A 14,845-nucleotide genomic window follows, 5' to 3' on the forward strand; every position below is an offset into this window, starting at 1 on the left:
CACATGCTGAAAACAATTAAAACATACTGCAGTTGAATAATCCTAAAACATTTGCGTGATCTAAATTGTATTGTGTTGAATCTCATCTCAATCCTTTATTGTGAATGACCCTGGGATGTAACAGACTACACCAGTCCAGCTGTTGGGATCCGTAGCACCATCTCATCGGGGAAGGCGTGTCACTCCCCGAATTACTCAGCGCCCCTTTGTCCTCGGTCGATGCCCAGCCCGAGACACTCATGGCGGCTGCACCCGTCAGGCATCGCTCCGGGCCAGGGGGACCCCGGGCGCAGCTCCCGCCGTGCTATTATGAAGGCTACCTAGAGAAGCGAGGACCTAAAGAGAAGGTATGTCGGGGCGGGGAGCGAAGGATGAGTGCCATGTTGTTGTTGCATTGCGCGCTGTGGTGGTGGTCGGTGTGGGTTTATGCCGGCTGATCCCCCCCATTCCCAATGAGCTGTCAACTTCCTCTCAGTGAGAATGGGCGAGGCGACTCTGTAGTGGCACTGCCAAGGATTATTTTATGCCACTTATCACACTATTGCGCTGCGGTTTTGTGGAGTAATTTTACACGATGATGAACTCACGTGCGTCAGCCAATTTGGGTACGAGCACCTTATCGATGGCTGCATGTCAAGTGGTGTCTTACTCTCTTTGCCAGTGAAGAATTACTCTGGTTTATACGAATAATTAGATTCATGTTATGTTTTTCTTCTTCTTTCAATAGCCTTGTAGTCTATTTACCCCTCCATAGAGAAATTCAAATAGCTTAATTTCTGTATTGTAACTTGAGCCAGACTCAGGTGCTGGATGTTGCTCTGTCTCTGTGGTCACAGATTGACAGCAGTTGTCCATCTCATGGGACACAGAATTGGGGCCATAATAGGACACTATGCATTGTACAAATCTTATCAAAGGCTCTATTGTATTGTGTATACACTTATGTCTTTCTCTGATGTGTGATAGGCCTCTAAGCGCTTGTGGACCTGTCTGTGTGGAAACAGTCTTTACTTCTTCAACAATGCCAAGGACACACATGTACGTTTCCAATAAATCACACAATAAATGACTTCTGATCTATAGACAGCTGACTGATGGTGTTGATGTTTACTACAGTTTATAGAGAAGTTGGACCTTGCAGGATTTGTGTCACTCAAGGATGACTGCGGTCGTGACAGAAATCTGGAGGCAGCTCGTCTCATCCTGAGGATGAAGGATGGAGAAACTAAACTTACTGTAATTTTTATTTACAAATTACTGAACTGTTATTTTGTGTATAGATTAATATTTAATATTTTTTTAATGTGTTTTTCAGGCCCCTAATTTGGAATCAAGAGAGCTTTGGAAAGGGTTTCTTTACTCTGTTATAGATGTAATTATTCCTTTTTGATTTGGAATATTGGATATTTTATATGTCTATTACAGTTGAAACATTTTGCAGCCCTAGTATGCAATCCATGTTTTCCTCTGTTCTCCCACAGTTGAATGTTCCGTCCTGTCTGACGTTACTTCCAGGTCAGCTGCAGATGCTCAAAGAAGTTGTGGAGAAAGAAAGATCCAGACGGAGAACTCGTACTCCATCGCGCGCTCCTCCCTCACCCCTCTCAGTGCCTTTGGTTGGCGAGATCCCAGCGTAAGTGCTGCTGTATTTCTAGACAATGTTTTGCTTTCAACTACAAGCAGAGCTCATACTCTTGTTTGTGCCTCACAGGTGCTTTCGACCAGTCTCCCGAACAGAGGCAGAAGTGCTTCTGGAAAGACACCCAGATTGTGGAAACATGTTACTGCGTCCAGGCAGAGATGGGTGCTCACTGGCTGTCACAACACGACAGGACCTGAATGGGTAATTCAACACTAACATTAAAATAATCACTGAAATATCAATCCTATGCAATGTATTGCAACTAGTAAACTTTATTAGTTAACTGTTCTGTTTATTAAAGGTCAGTCTTCAGACATTATCGAGTGACTCAGCGGGACCAAGGTGGATATGTTATTGATGTGGAAAATCCAGTAAGTTTTATCTCCCCAATCTAATCATACAAAACATAGATTAATTGGCCACAGTTCATCACTCTGAGGACTAAATATGAGCAGTGATTGTAGAGATATTCTCTATTGTTCTGTATTAGATCCCATGTTCTACTCTACATGAAGTGATTGATGCATTGGTTGAAAAAACAGCAGGAACACTACAGCCTTTTTTACTTGAAGAGCCTTATGAAGAGAACATTAGTGAGTAGCTGTACACTTGTATGTTGTGCCATATTGCTAATTTGTTTTACAAATAATAAATTAAAAACATTGTGTTATCAGCCTATGTTACTGCCAATGATGAGAATGGAGAGCACATGCTGCACACAGCCCCAACTAGTCCTCTGCCAAGGGCCCCTGCTCTCCCTCCGAAACAAGGTACTTTTCCAAAGCTTTTGATGTAAAAACAGCACACGGCCGTGTGAACTGCATCTGTTTTTGTGCAGATCGATGGTGCACAAGCCCCCTGTCTCGCTCTCCTGCTCCCGACCGGAGGATTCTGACCTCACCAGTGCCATCTTCTCCCACTAACCCAATGAGACGACTCATCCTCTCTCCCTCTCCTCTCACTCAGTGTAAGTAAAGCAGTGGTGGAAGAAGTACTCAGTATTCTTACTTAAGTAAGAGTGCAGAGACAGGTCCACTTAAGTAAAAGTATCTGATAACATTTTTACTTAAGTAAAAGAATAAATGTATGCATTGTAAAATGTACTTGTATTTTATAAGTAGAAAGTAAGTATTGCAGGATTTTTTTTAATCATTTGAATCAAACCAGGTCTAAACAAGTAAACCACAAACTCAGGTCAAAAACAGGAACTAAACCAGGTGTAAACCAGATCTAAACAAGGTCGAAAGCAGTAAACCACTAAACCAAGTCTAAACTGGGACTAAACCAGTTCATCGTAGAGAGGTCACTTTGAAAATTAAATATTTTTACTTTTAACCCAATTTAAAAATGTAGTGGGGTAGAAAGCATAGATACAGGCTCTAAAATGTAGTAAAGTAAAATGTTTTCATCATAAAATATATTTAGGTAAAGGTACCTATAATTTTGTTTTACTCTGTTACTTTCCACCGCTGGAGTAAAGGCTCTTATCGTGTGTGTTAGCATTTGTAAATAAATCTCGATGAACTGTATTTGTCTTACAGCACTCAACGAAGAGCTGAAAATGAAGCTAGAAAAAAGACGAGCCAGTGAGGACTGATTTACATCAATGTCAGTTCAAAAATGACTCTTGCCCATGAAGATTGTTCCGGTCAAACAATCTGCATTCACAAATGAAGTAGAGTTACTTTTTATCCTTTAAAATGGACAAGTGTTTTCATAAAAGGCCTTTTGGTCTTTGGAACAACATCTTTGAAAACCTCAAGCCTTTCTTGTCTGAACTCTGCCAAAATGCAAAAGCAAAGACTAATCAATCAACATAACAGAGATTGTCAAGAACAACAAATCATTTTTCTCAACACTTGCAGCCTGAATGACGAACGTTATAAATTTGTACCAGTGTCTTCTTGCACGAAGTCTGCCTGCTGCTCCAACTGCTGATTGTGTGATAATGTTACTACTGTAAGTGTGACTCCTTATTGTTTACAGAGCCATGGTACTGCCGGTGCTACTTTGTTACACTTTACTTTTTTGTTGCTGTGTGGGCTGATGATAATCTGTGCTCAAACCCAGCATCCAGTAACTCATTTTGTAATTCAAGCCAATGTGATGAATGTGAAGGCGCCCTCTTGTGGATTAGCTTTTGTAAAACCATTAGCGCCTGCTTTGTGATCAGAGCACAAAAGAACAAAGCAATGCAATGATCAATCAAATGTTTTTTTTGTTTTTTTTATGTTCCCATCAGTTTTTTCATAACTAGTATTATTAAGCATATCCTTTTTTATATCAAATGGCAGCTTTTATTTATTTATACACTGTAAGTTTCTACATGTGTTTCTCCAGGTTGGTCAGTTTGGAGAGATATGAGTAGGATATTGCCTAATGAATGGAGACTGATCATGTATTTTTATGATAAACTATGTTCAAACACGTTATATTTTGTCACTTGTGTTTAATGTAGAAAGTGCATTAAATTGTTTTGCATGTATCTGACTTGGCTTCCCCCCCTTTTTTATTCTTTCATTTATTTTTTTTAAATGAATTTAGGCTTTTTACCTACTCCATTCATTTATTTACCATTTTGGCTCGACAAAGTCCTGCATACACCTCTTGTTTCAACTTGTCTCGAGCTCTGAATTTCGACATTGCTTCGGTTGTAACTTGTAAACGTACCTTTATGGAGCGTGTATGAGGAAACACACTAACACAAGTGCAGTCTAGTGGTGAACCCGCGGACTGCACCGGGACAGAGCGGAGGTGACGAGGTGCAGCAGCCGTGCACCGTGCACTGAGACCAGGGCTGTGGCTGGAGCGCTCCAGAGCTACAGGGACTCCAGAGGATAAGAGCTCAACCTGCCGTCTGTCAATATTGCATCAACTTTTAAGCGGAAATTGTAAGTAGTAACGAAGCTTAGGGCGTTTCTTGGATTGTTTAATTTAACAACCTGATCCTCGCTGAGAGAAAACAATTGCATGTCCGTATTGTCTCGATTGTTTTTGAGCGTTTGACATGGCTGAGTTAAACATGTTTGGCAAGTGCCTGTGATTTTGAAAGTAGAGTAGTTTGGGTGTGTTCCCGCACACAGGTAACTGTTTAACTTCAGGTTTTATGTTAACCCTTTGCGGCTGTGACGAGCCGCGCTAGCATGTGCGCGTTTTTTGCAACTAATATTCAAAATTGGCGTTCGTGATTTCAAACTCGTGCGTTTGTTGCTTTGCCTGAACTATTCGACCTTTTACGTGTTTATTTAGGCTCTTGCTCGTGGCCTTTTTCATATCTGCCTGAGGCTTATGAATAACTACAGTGCAATTGTCAAATTAGGAGCTTGTGCTTTTGTCCTCGGGCTAAAATGTGAAACATCTCGCGCTGCATTCTTAGACATGCTGCAGCTCATCTCCAGCAGAAGTCTCACCACCTCACACACCTCCTTGCCAACTCGTAGAATCCGCACTATCGGGTGCAGAACACTTACAGGGTTCACTTTGCCAAGCTCTGGCTGTGTGCTTTTGCTCTGTGACCTGGACAGTTTGTATGCTGATTGTATCTGTGCGTCATACTGGAGGTAAGAGTTTGTTTCATTGGCATTCTCCATGAAGCGTCCTTTGTGCGCCTGTGTTTGGTGGTGTAGGAGAGTTAAAGTTGACATCCCTGCGCCCTGCTGAATGCCTTTCATGGCCCTGCATTAACATAACTATGCCACTGACAGAAATACTGCCGGGCTGACTTTTGCCCACTTTGTGCCTTTTCACTTTGTTATTTTCTGTTTCAAAGCACCTTTCCTGTAATTGTGGTTGCGTTTCTTCTGTTGGTTGTTCAATCTCCTGCGTTTCAGTTTTGCCTTAACATTGTGTAATATTACAACGCTCTGTCTCCTTTCAGGCTGCCTCAACCTGGTCTCTTGGGTCCATGTCATCCATCTCGCAATGGGCAGCCTGCTGAGCGGGGCCTGTATTGGGGCCAGTGGCATTCAGTCGGCACAGAGCTCATCACGTCACATATGCCACTCGCTGCCTGTATGAGAAACAATAAAGCGAACATTTTCCCCGCTCAAACAAAGGAGCAATGCATCCGCTGCTGTCCCTCTGTGTCATCTGGCTAATGCCCATGGCCTTGACACTGGAAGAAGACTCTCCAGTGGACTCTTTACCCCGTCGAACTGTCCTCTATCACAGTGAGTGTTTTTTTTTATTTGTTGAGCCATATTTTGTTTCAGCCACTGTTTGTTATGCCTATAAATTAATCATGTTTTGCCTTAAGGGGACAATGCGTACTTCTTTCAAGAGGAGGGTGTCTTCAACTACTCCACGATGTTGTTAAGAGAAGACTTGGGCCTGTTGGTCATTGGAGCCAGGGAGGCAGTTTATGCTCTAGATCTTCACGATGTCTCTCAAAAGCTTGCATCAGTAAGAAAGCCTTTGATAATATCATTCAGTGACTAAATAATGGAATAACTGAGGCAAAGAAAAAACATCAAAAGTGGAGTGCGTCATTTCATGTTGTTACACACAAGGAAATTGCAAAAGTTGTCCTTGATCTACGAAGGAAATATTTTGAAACAATAAACCACTGAAGCCACGTTCATGAATTTACTCTGCTTTTAGGTGAAATGGGAAGTGACACAAACACAAAGAGATGACTGTAAAAATAAAGGGAAAAACCCAGAGGTATGATAGGGTTCTATTTGTTCCTTTTCTTGGTGCGGTGCATTGCATTAGAAATGTTTGTTTTACAGACTGATTGCAAGAACTACATCCGCATCCTACATGAGATGGAAGACAACAGAATGTATGTGTGTGGGACTAATGCGTTTGACCCCGAGTGCAATTTCATGGTGAGATCTCACACACTGGTCAATGTTATCTGTATTATGAACAATAAATAATCAGCTTGGCATGCTAGTTGCTTGATAAAATACTAAGTGATCATTGTGTTTATAAGTCCTACACGGATGGAAAACTGACTCTTGAAAATGAAGCTGAAGATGGGAAAGGCAAATGTCCCTTTGATCCGTATCAGAAATATGCTTCTCTTATGGTTGGTATGTGGCCTTCATTACATGATACAGTGAGCCCAAACATTTGGACAAAGCAAGTTTTCATTTTGTGAATTGTGTTTTGTTCATGTTGTTTTAGATGACAATTTGTACTCTGCTACTTCTATGAACTTCCTGGGTTCAGAGCCTGCCCTTATCCGTAGTCCCGAGGTCTCCATTCGAACCGAGTTCAAAACCTCGTGGCTTAACGGTAAGAGACGGCTTGTGTTGGTAGTATTTTTCAAGATTACACTGAACATTGTATGCTAATGTCTACTACAGAACCTCACTTTGTTTCAATGGCTCATTTGCCGGAGAGTGTCAACAGTGCCACTGGAGATGATGACAAGATTTACCTTTTCTTCAGTGAGACTGCAGTTGAGTGTGACTGCTATAATAAACTGGTGGTGTCCCGTGTGGCCCGTGTATGCAAGGTACTATTTACTCTTCCTTCACTTATTTTTATTTATTTATTTCATTCATGGCTCCTATCTGTCCACATCTGTAAATCTGTGCTTGCACTCGACTCTATTTGCTGTCCCTCAGGGTGATCTGGGTGGGGAGAGGACTCTGCAGAAAAAGTGGACATCCTTTTTGAAGGCTCGACTAGAGTGTCCTGTCCTAGAGTCTCAGCTTCCCTACATCATACAGGATGCTTACCGCTGGTGTAACCCCGAGCAGCCCTGGAGTGACTGCTTGTTCTACACTATCTTCACTCCGCAGTCGTATGTTGCAAAACATGTTTTTGTTCATGGCTGATCTTGGCACTTGTCCATGATCTGTGTGTTTTCTTTTAGAGACACATCAGACCTGTCGGCTGTGTGCGTGTACAGTGTGGAGACCGTCAGTAAAGCGTATTCAGAGGGAAAGTACAAGACCCCCGTCACTGTAGAAACCTCTTTTGTTAAATGGGTGATGTATAGTGGAGAAATCCCTTTGCCTCGGCCTGGAGCTGTGAGTTTAGCTAAAAAACTCCTCAAAAGGATTTTTTACCAGGCAGTGTTGTTTTTGTTCTCTGATCCTGTTGTCTCCTGTGTTGTTCTCTTTCCTTTTGCCAGTGCATCGACAATGCAGCTCGTAAAGCAGGCATAAATCAGACTTTAGACCTCCCAGACCAGACACTGCAATTTGTCAAAAACAGGCCTCTCATGGACCAGGTTATTCAGCCTGTTGGAGGGAAACCCAGTTTGGTACGGAAGGGGGCCATGTTCACACGAATCGTTGTTAACCAAGTGCAGGCTGCTGACGACAAAATGTATCAAGTCATGTTTATCGGCACAGGTTTGTGATTACATTTCTCTAAACTAGTGTTTCACAAACTTTTACATCAAGTACCACCTCATGAATTTATGAAAGAAAAGAAGAACTTTGGCACTCTTCCCTCTATTTTTTACACATAATTCTTTGAAAGGTCTTTAGAGGGGCAAGGCATTTAACACTGTATACCAAAATAACAGCCTTCCTCCAAGTTTAGAGCAAGATCAAATCAGGAATAAAATGGGTCTAACATTTACCTAACAATGTTTAAATTGGGTGTAAACTTGACTAAAATGATCTTTAATTTAAATGAGTAATGTTTAAAATAGCAGATGACCCTGACCACGAAAGAGGCCCAAGTACCACCATTTGAGAACCACTACTCTAAGCTTCAAAAACTCAATATATTAACTTGCTAAATTAGAACACAGTATAATGTGTGTGCACTTGTTTCAGAAAATGGCACTATTGTGAAAGCAGTTAACTATGATGGAGAAATGTTCATCATTGAGGAAGTGCATGTCTTTAAGTCACCACAGCCCATCAAGATCCTTCGTTTTTCCAACGTCACTGTAAGTTCTGGCTCGTCAGTGTTGGTCGCTTTGAAACTTAAAGTAGATTAATGTGTTTAATTTTGAGCAGGATCAGCTGTATGCCGGCTCAGACTCTGGAGTAGTGCAGGTACCACTGGCTACATGTGAGAGATCCTCTACCTGTATGGACTGTGTGCTCACCAGAGACCCATACTGTGGCTGGGACAAAGGCACTGACAAGTGTCTTGCTCTTTCAAAATCTCAAAAGTAAGGAGCAGTGTTCCTGTATGTTTTGAAATGGTGGGTAGCCTATGTCATGTGTGTTTCAAACATGCATTATTTCTTTTTTTAGTAAACTCATTCAAAGTGTGCAAGATGGTGATGCATCGCTCTGCCCAAAAGCTGGTGAGTCAAATGACCACACATTTGTGTTTTTAAGTGATTTTCTTGGCTTGAAGCATATTAGCATATTATATATACACCGGTATACAGTATATAACTCTTGTTCTTATTATTTTCAGCCCCGTTTACGCCTGTTAACCATTCCATTTGGATTGGTGGAAATCTGAAACTTCACTGCACTAACCCCTCCAATCGTGCGGCCACCATCTGGGAACAGGACAGACAAACACTGAGCCCCTCACTCAGGCATCAGTTTTTAAAAGATGGTTTGCTGATTTTAAATGCCTCAGACTCCGATGCTGGTCTATACTGTTGCCTCTCAGTGGAGCGGTCCAAAACAGACAAGTACACAAGCACTGTGGCCGAGTACCAAGTAACCATTGCCTCCCCTGGAAATGGTAAAGGGGATGACATCCTGCATCCTTACGCACGCCGGGACGGTCCATCTGTAGCAGGCCTACATGCTACAATAGCAATTTTAACGATTGCTCTATGTGCCCTCTTGGCATGGAATATTTACAATGGCCACTTTCCTTGCCTACGCAGACTCCAATGTGGACAGCAGTCTCCCGAGGTCCACGAGGAGATGGCCATCGACTCCAGCAGCAACAAGCAGCAACCGAGGGCTGAAATTAAGCCACTAGTGTCTGACACAAACAGTCGTAGCAGCAGTAATAACAACCACAACATTGAAGGAGCCACATAATGTTACGAAGAGGAAAAATCAGCATTTAAGTTTTTACAGATGAGTTCCGGATAAAATATTTCAGAAATGGTTTAGTTTATTTTATAGTTCAATGTGTGTGTGTGTGTGTACTGAATTTCTTCTTTTGCAATGGACAAATGGGCCCATACTTTCATTTTTCTACAAATGAGTTTTATATAAGAATGCGATCACTGTAAATGTTGAAAACAGACATGACATCTGTTATTTGTTTTATTTGGGGATCTCGAAATGTGATATTAATGTAAAATTAGAACAATGTTGTGATTACATTAAAACCTTTTAATGTAACGTTACAATACAGTTTTTCAAATAAAAAATGTTCACACAGAGAGCAATGGTCAGTCTGGCCTTATCTTCTGTAGCGGTATCTTTTGAAGTGGAACCACAATTGGAAGATTCCATTGGCAAACTGACAGCGGAAACCGTGTCTATGGGAATACTCCCACTCCCTGTTCACAATCTTGAAGGCAATGTCCTCGTACGGAGGTCCTGCATGAAACCTCAGAATGCCAAAGTCCTTATTGTCTGGGCATGGCTCGAGATAGTACTGAGGAGTAGAGCGTTTATCAATAAGATCTGGATAAAAAATGTTGAATTTGTAACCCTGGACAATTTTAGGTGGAGGGTTGTCAAAGTCATAATGAGTCTGGTTGTACTTGTTCCACTCAAACCCTGTATGCACTCTGTTAAAGAAGCGTGGCTTTCTGGGGCGGTATTTATCTGCCCACAGGTACATTTTTCCAGTGACCGGAAACTCAACACTGAACTGGGCCTCGTCGTTGCCCATTCCTTCTCTGGCACGACGTACAAAAGCGTCCTCTGCGCTCTCACTGGCATCACCTGAAATAGACACAGGAAGAGGCTTGTGTTGATATTTCAACATCTATAGGCTTTTCAGAATGTTATTCTTGAGGTGGAGTGCGGGTCAGAATTTGCTTAACAGTCAAACTTCAGGCGTTTTGACCTGCTTTACGGTGCATATCTCTACATTTCTATCCACATCAAACGGGTATGGATTGGCGTCTTGTCTATCAGCAAAAAGTAACCAAGCAAAAGCACATTTGCTGACAGTTGAGAGGACTTTGAAGCAATGCTAAATTTGTGGTCCCTGACAAAAATGTTTCTGTTCAACATAAGGACATTTCATGTTGGTTATATTTCAGCTATAAAATAATATGAGTCTTCCATATGAAATGATGACGTCAAATCCAAAAATGTTGTGTATTGGCAGTGCGTCGTCTTACCGGTAACCTGTAGCTGTCGCCGCGCCAACTGCAGCCTGTGGAGGTCCTCCTCAGGTGTGATGGTGTGTGTGTCGAGGGGCATCTCTGTAGATGTGAGCAGTACAGGACTATAGCGTCCAGAATCATACTCTGCTTGACTCTGTTGAATCAGGTCTTCCTCCGTCAAAACAGCTTCAGCCTCTTCTTTATTCCCCTCCTTCTGGTCATTGTTGTCCTCTCCCCCCTCCTGTTGGTTTTCTGCTGTAGATGTGGATGGACCCATTCCTTCAGCTTCATGCGGTTCACTGGATGTGGTTGGCCTTTCCTCAGACACCCTCTCCTGCCTGATCAAACAAACACATCTAAGTGGCCTGCTAAATTCAAATATTCTCTCATTTTATTTCATTAACACTTACTCATGATCTGAATCATCTCGCTCCTCTTTAATAATTGGAAACAAGGGTTCACTTTCTACTCCCTGCTCCTGCTTCAGTTTGAACAGCTTCTGACGCAGCACATCTTGGTGTCGCTCTCTTAACCTGATGAAATGAAAGGTTATATACATTAAGCACAAAACATACATCACATTAAAGGTCAGTAATTGTAAGATTTATACCTTGCCCTGGCCATGTAGACTCTAACTTGCTGCAGTAAACTTTCCCAGTAACCAATATCAAGATTGGAGCCCCCAGATCTTATCTTGGATTCTATGTTCAGATGTAGCGCCTGCAATTGGCTGTAGGTTTTTCCCTTGAAAACACATTGGACATCTGTGCTCACTGCTGTGTTGATGCCCTCACGACGATCCCCTGGACCACGTACAAGCAAGATTACACAAGAACCACATGTTAATGCAAAAAGTGTATTCCCCTCAACAGTACCTGGTCCTTTTCCAGAGGCCTCAAGTTTTCTCAGTTTGCTTATCTCGTCTTCTGTGATGGTAGTCATGTCTCGCCAGAAATCTACATTTTTGCCTTGTTCCAACTCCATATAGACCTACAAAAGAATAATCATGTATTAATCTTACAAGAAGTTTTAAGTAGTATAACAGCTAAAGTAAAGTATTCAAATAAAAAGCATAGCGTTGGTGTCATATTGTGCCAAATGAATCCATCTACTGTGCTAGCATTAAAGTTACACAAACTTAATTCAAGTCCTAATTTCTTTCACAAAGTACGGTGTATTCAGACCTGCACTGTTTGGTCCACTTTAAACGGATCACGGTTCGTTATGAACACTGGTCCGGATTTTTTATTCAGGTGTGAATACAACAAACGAATCCTGTTGCGGATCAAAGAACCGGACCGAGACCCATTTTTTCAGGTGGTCTCGGTCCACTTCCAAACGGACTATGGTCCAGTTTGGTCCAGGTGTGAATATAAACCACTGTTGATCCGAAACAACTGCGGGATACATGTGCCTTTTTGGGCTTAACAAGCCACCGTAGCAAGGCACCGTGAGAAAAGTTATCCCTTCGCGGCTGCTAACGCTAATATTGGATGGATGCTACAAACAATGAGCCGTGGACAGACCTGGAGCCTCCTGGATATTTGGGCAGATGCACTAACCCAACTGCGTTCGTGTTTAGCGAGAAAATGAAGCAGACGGGCTTCAAGCGTCTCCTGAACAGCCGCGGTCGTCGCAGTGCGGTGTCAAAGTGAAAAAAACTTTGCCAAACTAAAATGAAAGTACGAGACGCATTAAAGAAGAGAGGAGGATCAAGACCAACAGTTTGTCCCGTGGACATAATGGACGGCTCAGCAGACGACCCTTCATCCACACAAAACACCTCTTCCTCCAGCTGCTCCGGTGAAGCTGAGGTTAATGGTAGGTGGTTTAGCCTCTCACGTTTCTTTTATTATTATTTGCTTACTATTATTATAGTAAGCATCAAATTTTCCTTTTTATTTAATTTGCTGTGGTCCTTGCTGTCCAATGGGAGCCTCGATCGTCACACACGTGTATGTGTTTACAAAATATAGTTCTCTTGCAAAAAGTACAGTCTGAATACGAACTGCACCAAACGAAAAAAAAAGTTCGCTTCTGATCCGGAACAAACAGGCGGAGCAAAGGACTTTTCTGGTCTGAATACACCCTTTGATAAAAATCACCAAGGCTTTAATTTATCAAACATTTCATGTTTCTCACAGACCTTGATGTCCTCCAGCAGGTCATCCATGTCAGTGACAGTCAGTCCATTGAGGAAGGTGTAGGGTTCGTGCATTTCCACAGCAAGATCATCATCTTCTGCACTAATGTATTTTGCCAAAAGGTCAATGGGTTTAGCCCGGCCATCCCGAATTCTAATCTTAGACCTAAATGCAAAACAAATGGAATTATGGAGATTACTCTGTGATCTTTAAAAAAGACAGGTAAAATGTACACTATACAACACAATACTCTCAGCAAACCTTAGTTTGGCCTGATGCAAATGAAAATTGTCTTCCTGCTCTGCCCAGGTTTTAAAATGCTCTGCCTCCTTCTCTCTCTGGAGCATCTCCAGCTCAGTTTCCCTCATGGCCTTTTCACGTTCTCTCTCGAGTCGCAGCTGTTTCACCTAAAAAAAAGCAACAAGGAAAATTTATTTTGTAGATTAACATAAAATGTGTTTAGAAGAAAGTGGTTGGGTAATAACTAGTGCATACATTTTAATTAAACCATAACTGTATACTATTATATTTGCATAATATCAGACCTTCTGAAGTTCTCTGCGGTTCTCTTCTTGGATTAATTTATTTCGCTCTTTAAGATCTTTTTCTCCAAGATGGCCAATGCCTTTTTTGTCCAATGCCTAGAAAACATAAATGTTAACCGAGCATACCAACTTTACAAAGGTGTTCCTTACTTCCAGTTTATTAAACCTTACCTTTTGCCACTTAAATGTGCCCAATAAGTTGTTATCACCAAAGGGATTGTCTGCATTGGTGTACCCCATGTACTCCTCACTCCAGCCCATCTTTTCTCTTCGTTTCTTTTCTTTGGTTTCCTTCTTGGCTAACCTTCTGGCTCGTTTTTCTTCAGGAGTTTCAAGGGCCTTCATCATTTCTTTCTGATTTTTCTTTTCCACTACCTCTTTGGCTGAAGAGCTGGGCCTGGTCCCTGAGCTGTTCGACGACTCTGAACTTGAGCGTGGTCTCCTTCTTTCCTTCTCTCTCCTTCCTCGTTCCCTTTCTTCACTTCTTCTCCATCGTTCTCTGCCGTTATCCCTCTCAGATTCTCTTCCTTGTTCTCTCCTTTGTCTGTGTCTGTCAGAACTGGTATTGGTCCGTCTCTCCCGATCGTTGCTACGATCAGATGAGCCTGAACTGGACTCCCTCCCTCTATTATGTGATGTTGTCTTCATCCTTTTCTCTACTTCTTTCTTTCTTCCTCTTCTTGAGTCATCAGAATCCATACTAGAAAACAAAACAAAACAAAAACATTAATTGACATATTATATTGTTATCAAATTGGTCCATGATCGCCAAAAAAAGAAGAAAGATATGCCTTTATTGAGCCCACAGCTCTCAAAAAACACTCAGGGGGTGCAAATAGACAGGAAATTGATGTGTGTAGCAGTGCAGTGTTGACCTAACTTTGCCCTAAGCCTTGAACACCAAACATAGCGATGGAAGGGTCATGTGTCAAACAAATTCGACCCTGGTATAAATCATTGCACGAGACGAGAGGCCTAGAAGGTTAAAATAATCATTCAGGATCCGGGGAAGTTACCTCGATGTTCGATCCCTGGACTTGCTCCTTTGGCCAGGGCCTCGTCTTCTGTCGCCTTCGGAGCCACTTTTGGATTCGGCGCGGTGCTTGTGTTGAAGCCGTCGCCGTCGATCGGTAGACGCGTCGCTAGAAACGCTGCTACTCGATCTCTCGCGGGCCCGAGCGTGTCGTTTAGACTCTGCAGAGGCTGATCTGCTCAATCTGGATCTGTTTTGTCTATCTCGGCTCCGATTTCTGGATTTGGAGCAAGACCGACGTCGAGACTTCGAACTCATCACGAACTTCTCTTTCCGCGACGTGGGGTCCTTGAGGTTGCCTGT

The 14,845-nt window shown here is 42.3% G+C and overlaps 3 protein-coding genes across 3 annotated transcripts; 2 read left to right on the top strand and 1 right to left on the bottom strand.

The window, feature by feature from the left end:
- The first annotated feature begins 71 nt into the window (after positions 1 to 71).
- stap2a (signal transducing adaptor family member 2a) lies at positions 72 to 4,053 on the top strand. Its single transcript, XM_079570239.1, has 11 exons — positions 72 to 347; positions 967 to 1,038; positions 1,117 to 1,236; positions 1,316 to 1,372; positions 1,482 to 1,633; positions 1,712 to 1,843; positions 1,944 to 2,013; positions 2,133 to 2,235; positions 2,317 to 2,412; positions 2,481 to 2,609; positions 3,184 to 4,053. The coding sequence occupies exons 1-11, from the start codon at positions 240 to 242 to the stop codon at positions 3,237 to 3,239; spliced, it is 1,095 nt and encodes a 364-aa protein (XP_079426365.1). The 5' UTR covers positions 72 to 239; the 3' UTR covers positions 3,240 to 4,053.
- Positions 4,054 to 5,488: 1,435 nt separating this feature from the next.
- On the top strand, positions 5,489 to 9,608 carry LOC306972694 (semaphorin-4E-like). Its single transcript, XM_079569394.1, has 14 exons — positions 5,489 to 5,811; positions 5,898 to 6,043; positions 6,242 to 6,304; positions 6,373 to 6,471; positions 6,579 to 6,678; positions 6,773 to 6,883; positions 6,955 to 7,106; positions 7,219 to 7,397; positions 7,470 to 7,626; positions 7,731 to 7,953; positions 8,386 to 8,501; positions 8,572 to 8,729; positions 8,815 to 8,867; positions 8,984 to 9,608. The coding sequence occupies exons 1-14, from the start codon at positions 5,703 to 5,705 to the stop codon at positions 9,568 to 9,570; spliced, it is 2,253 nt and encodes a 750-aa protein (XP_079425520.1). The 5' UTR covers positions 5,489 to 5,702; the 3' UTR covers positions 9,571 to 9,608.
- Positions 9,609 to 9,680: 72 nt separating this feature from the next.
- Positions 9,681 to 14,825, bottom strand: cactin. Its single transcript, XM_079568994.1, has 10 exons — positions 14,526 to 14,825; positions 13,681 to 14,209; positions 13,510 to 13,605; positions 13,226 to 13,371; positions 12,967 to 13,129; positions 11,696 to 11,810; positions 11,431 to 11,623; positions 11,231 to 11,353; positions 10,836 to 11,158; positions 9,681 to 10,431 (listed from the first exon to the last, which is right to left on the bottom strand). The coding sequence occupies exons 1-10, from the start codon at positions 14,798 to 14,800 to the stop codon at positions 9,941 to 9,943; spliced, it is 2,454 nt and encodes an 817-aa protein (XP_079425120.1). The 5' UTR covers positions 14,801 to 14,825; the 3' UTR covers positions 9,681 to 9,940.
- Between the last annotated feature and the right edge of the window lie 20 nt (positions 14,826 to 14,845).

Source organism: Gobius niger (genome assembly GCF_951799975.1).
Source record: "Gobius niger genome assembly, chromosome: 13".
Classification (NCBI taxonomy): Eukaryota; Metazoa; Chordata; class Actinopteri; order Gobiiformes; family Gobiidae; genus Gobius; species Gobius niger.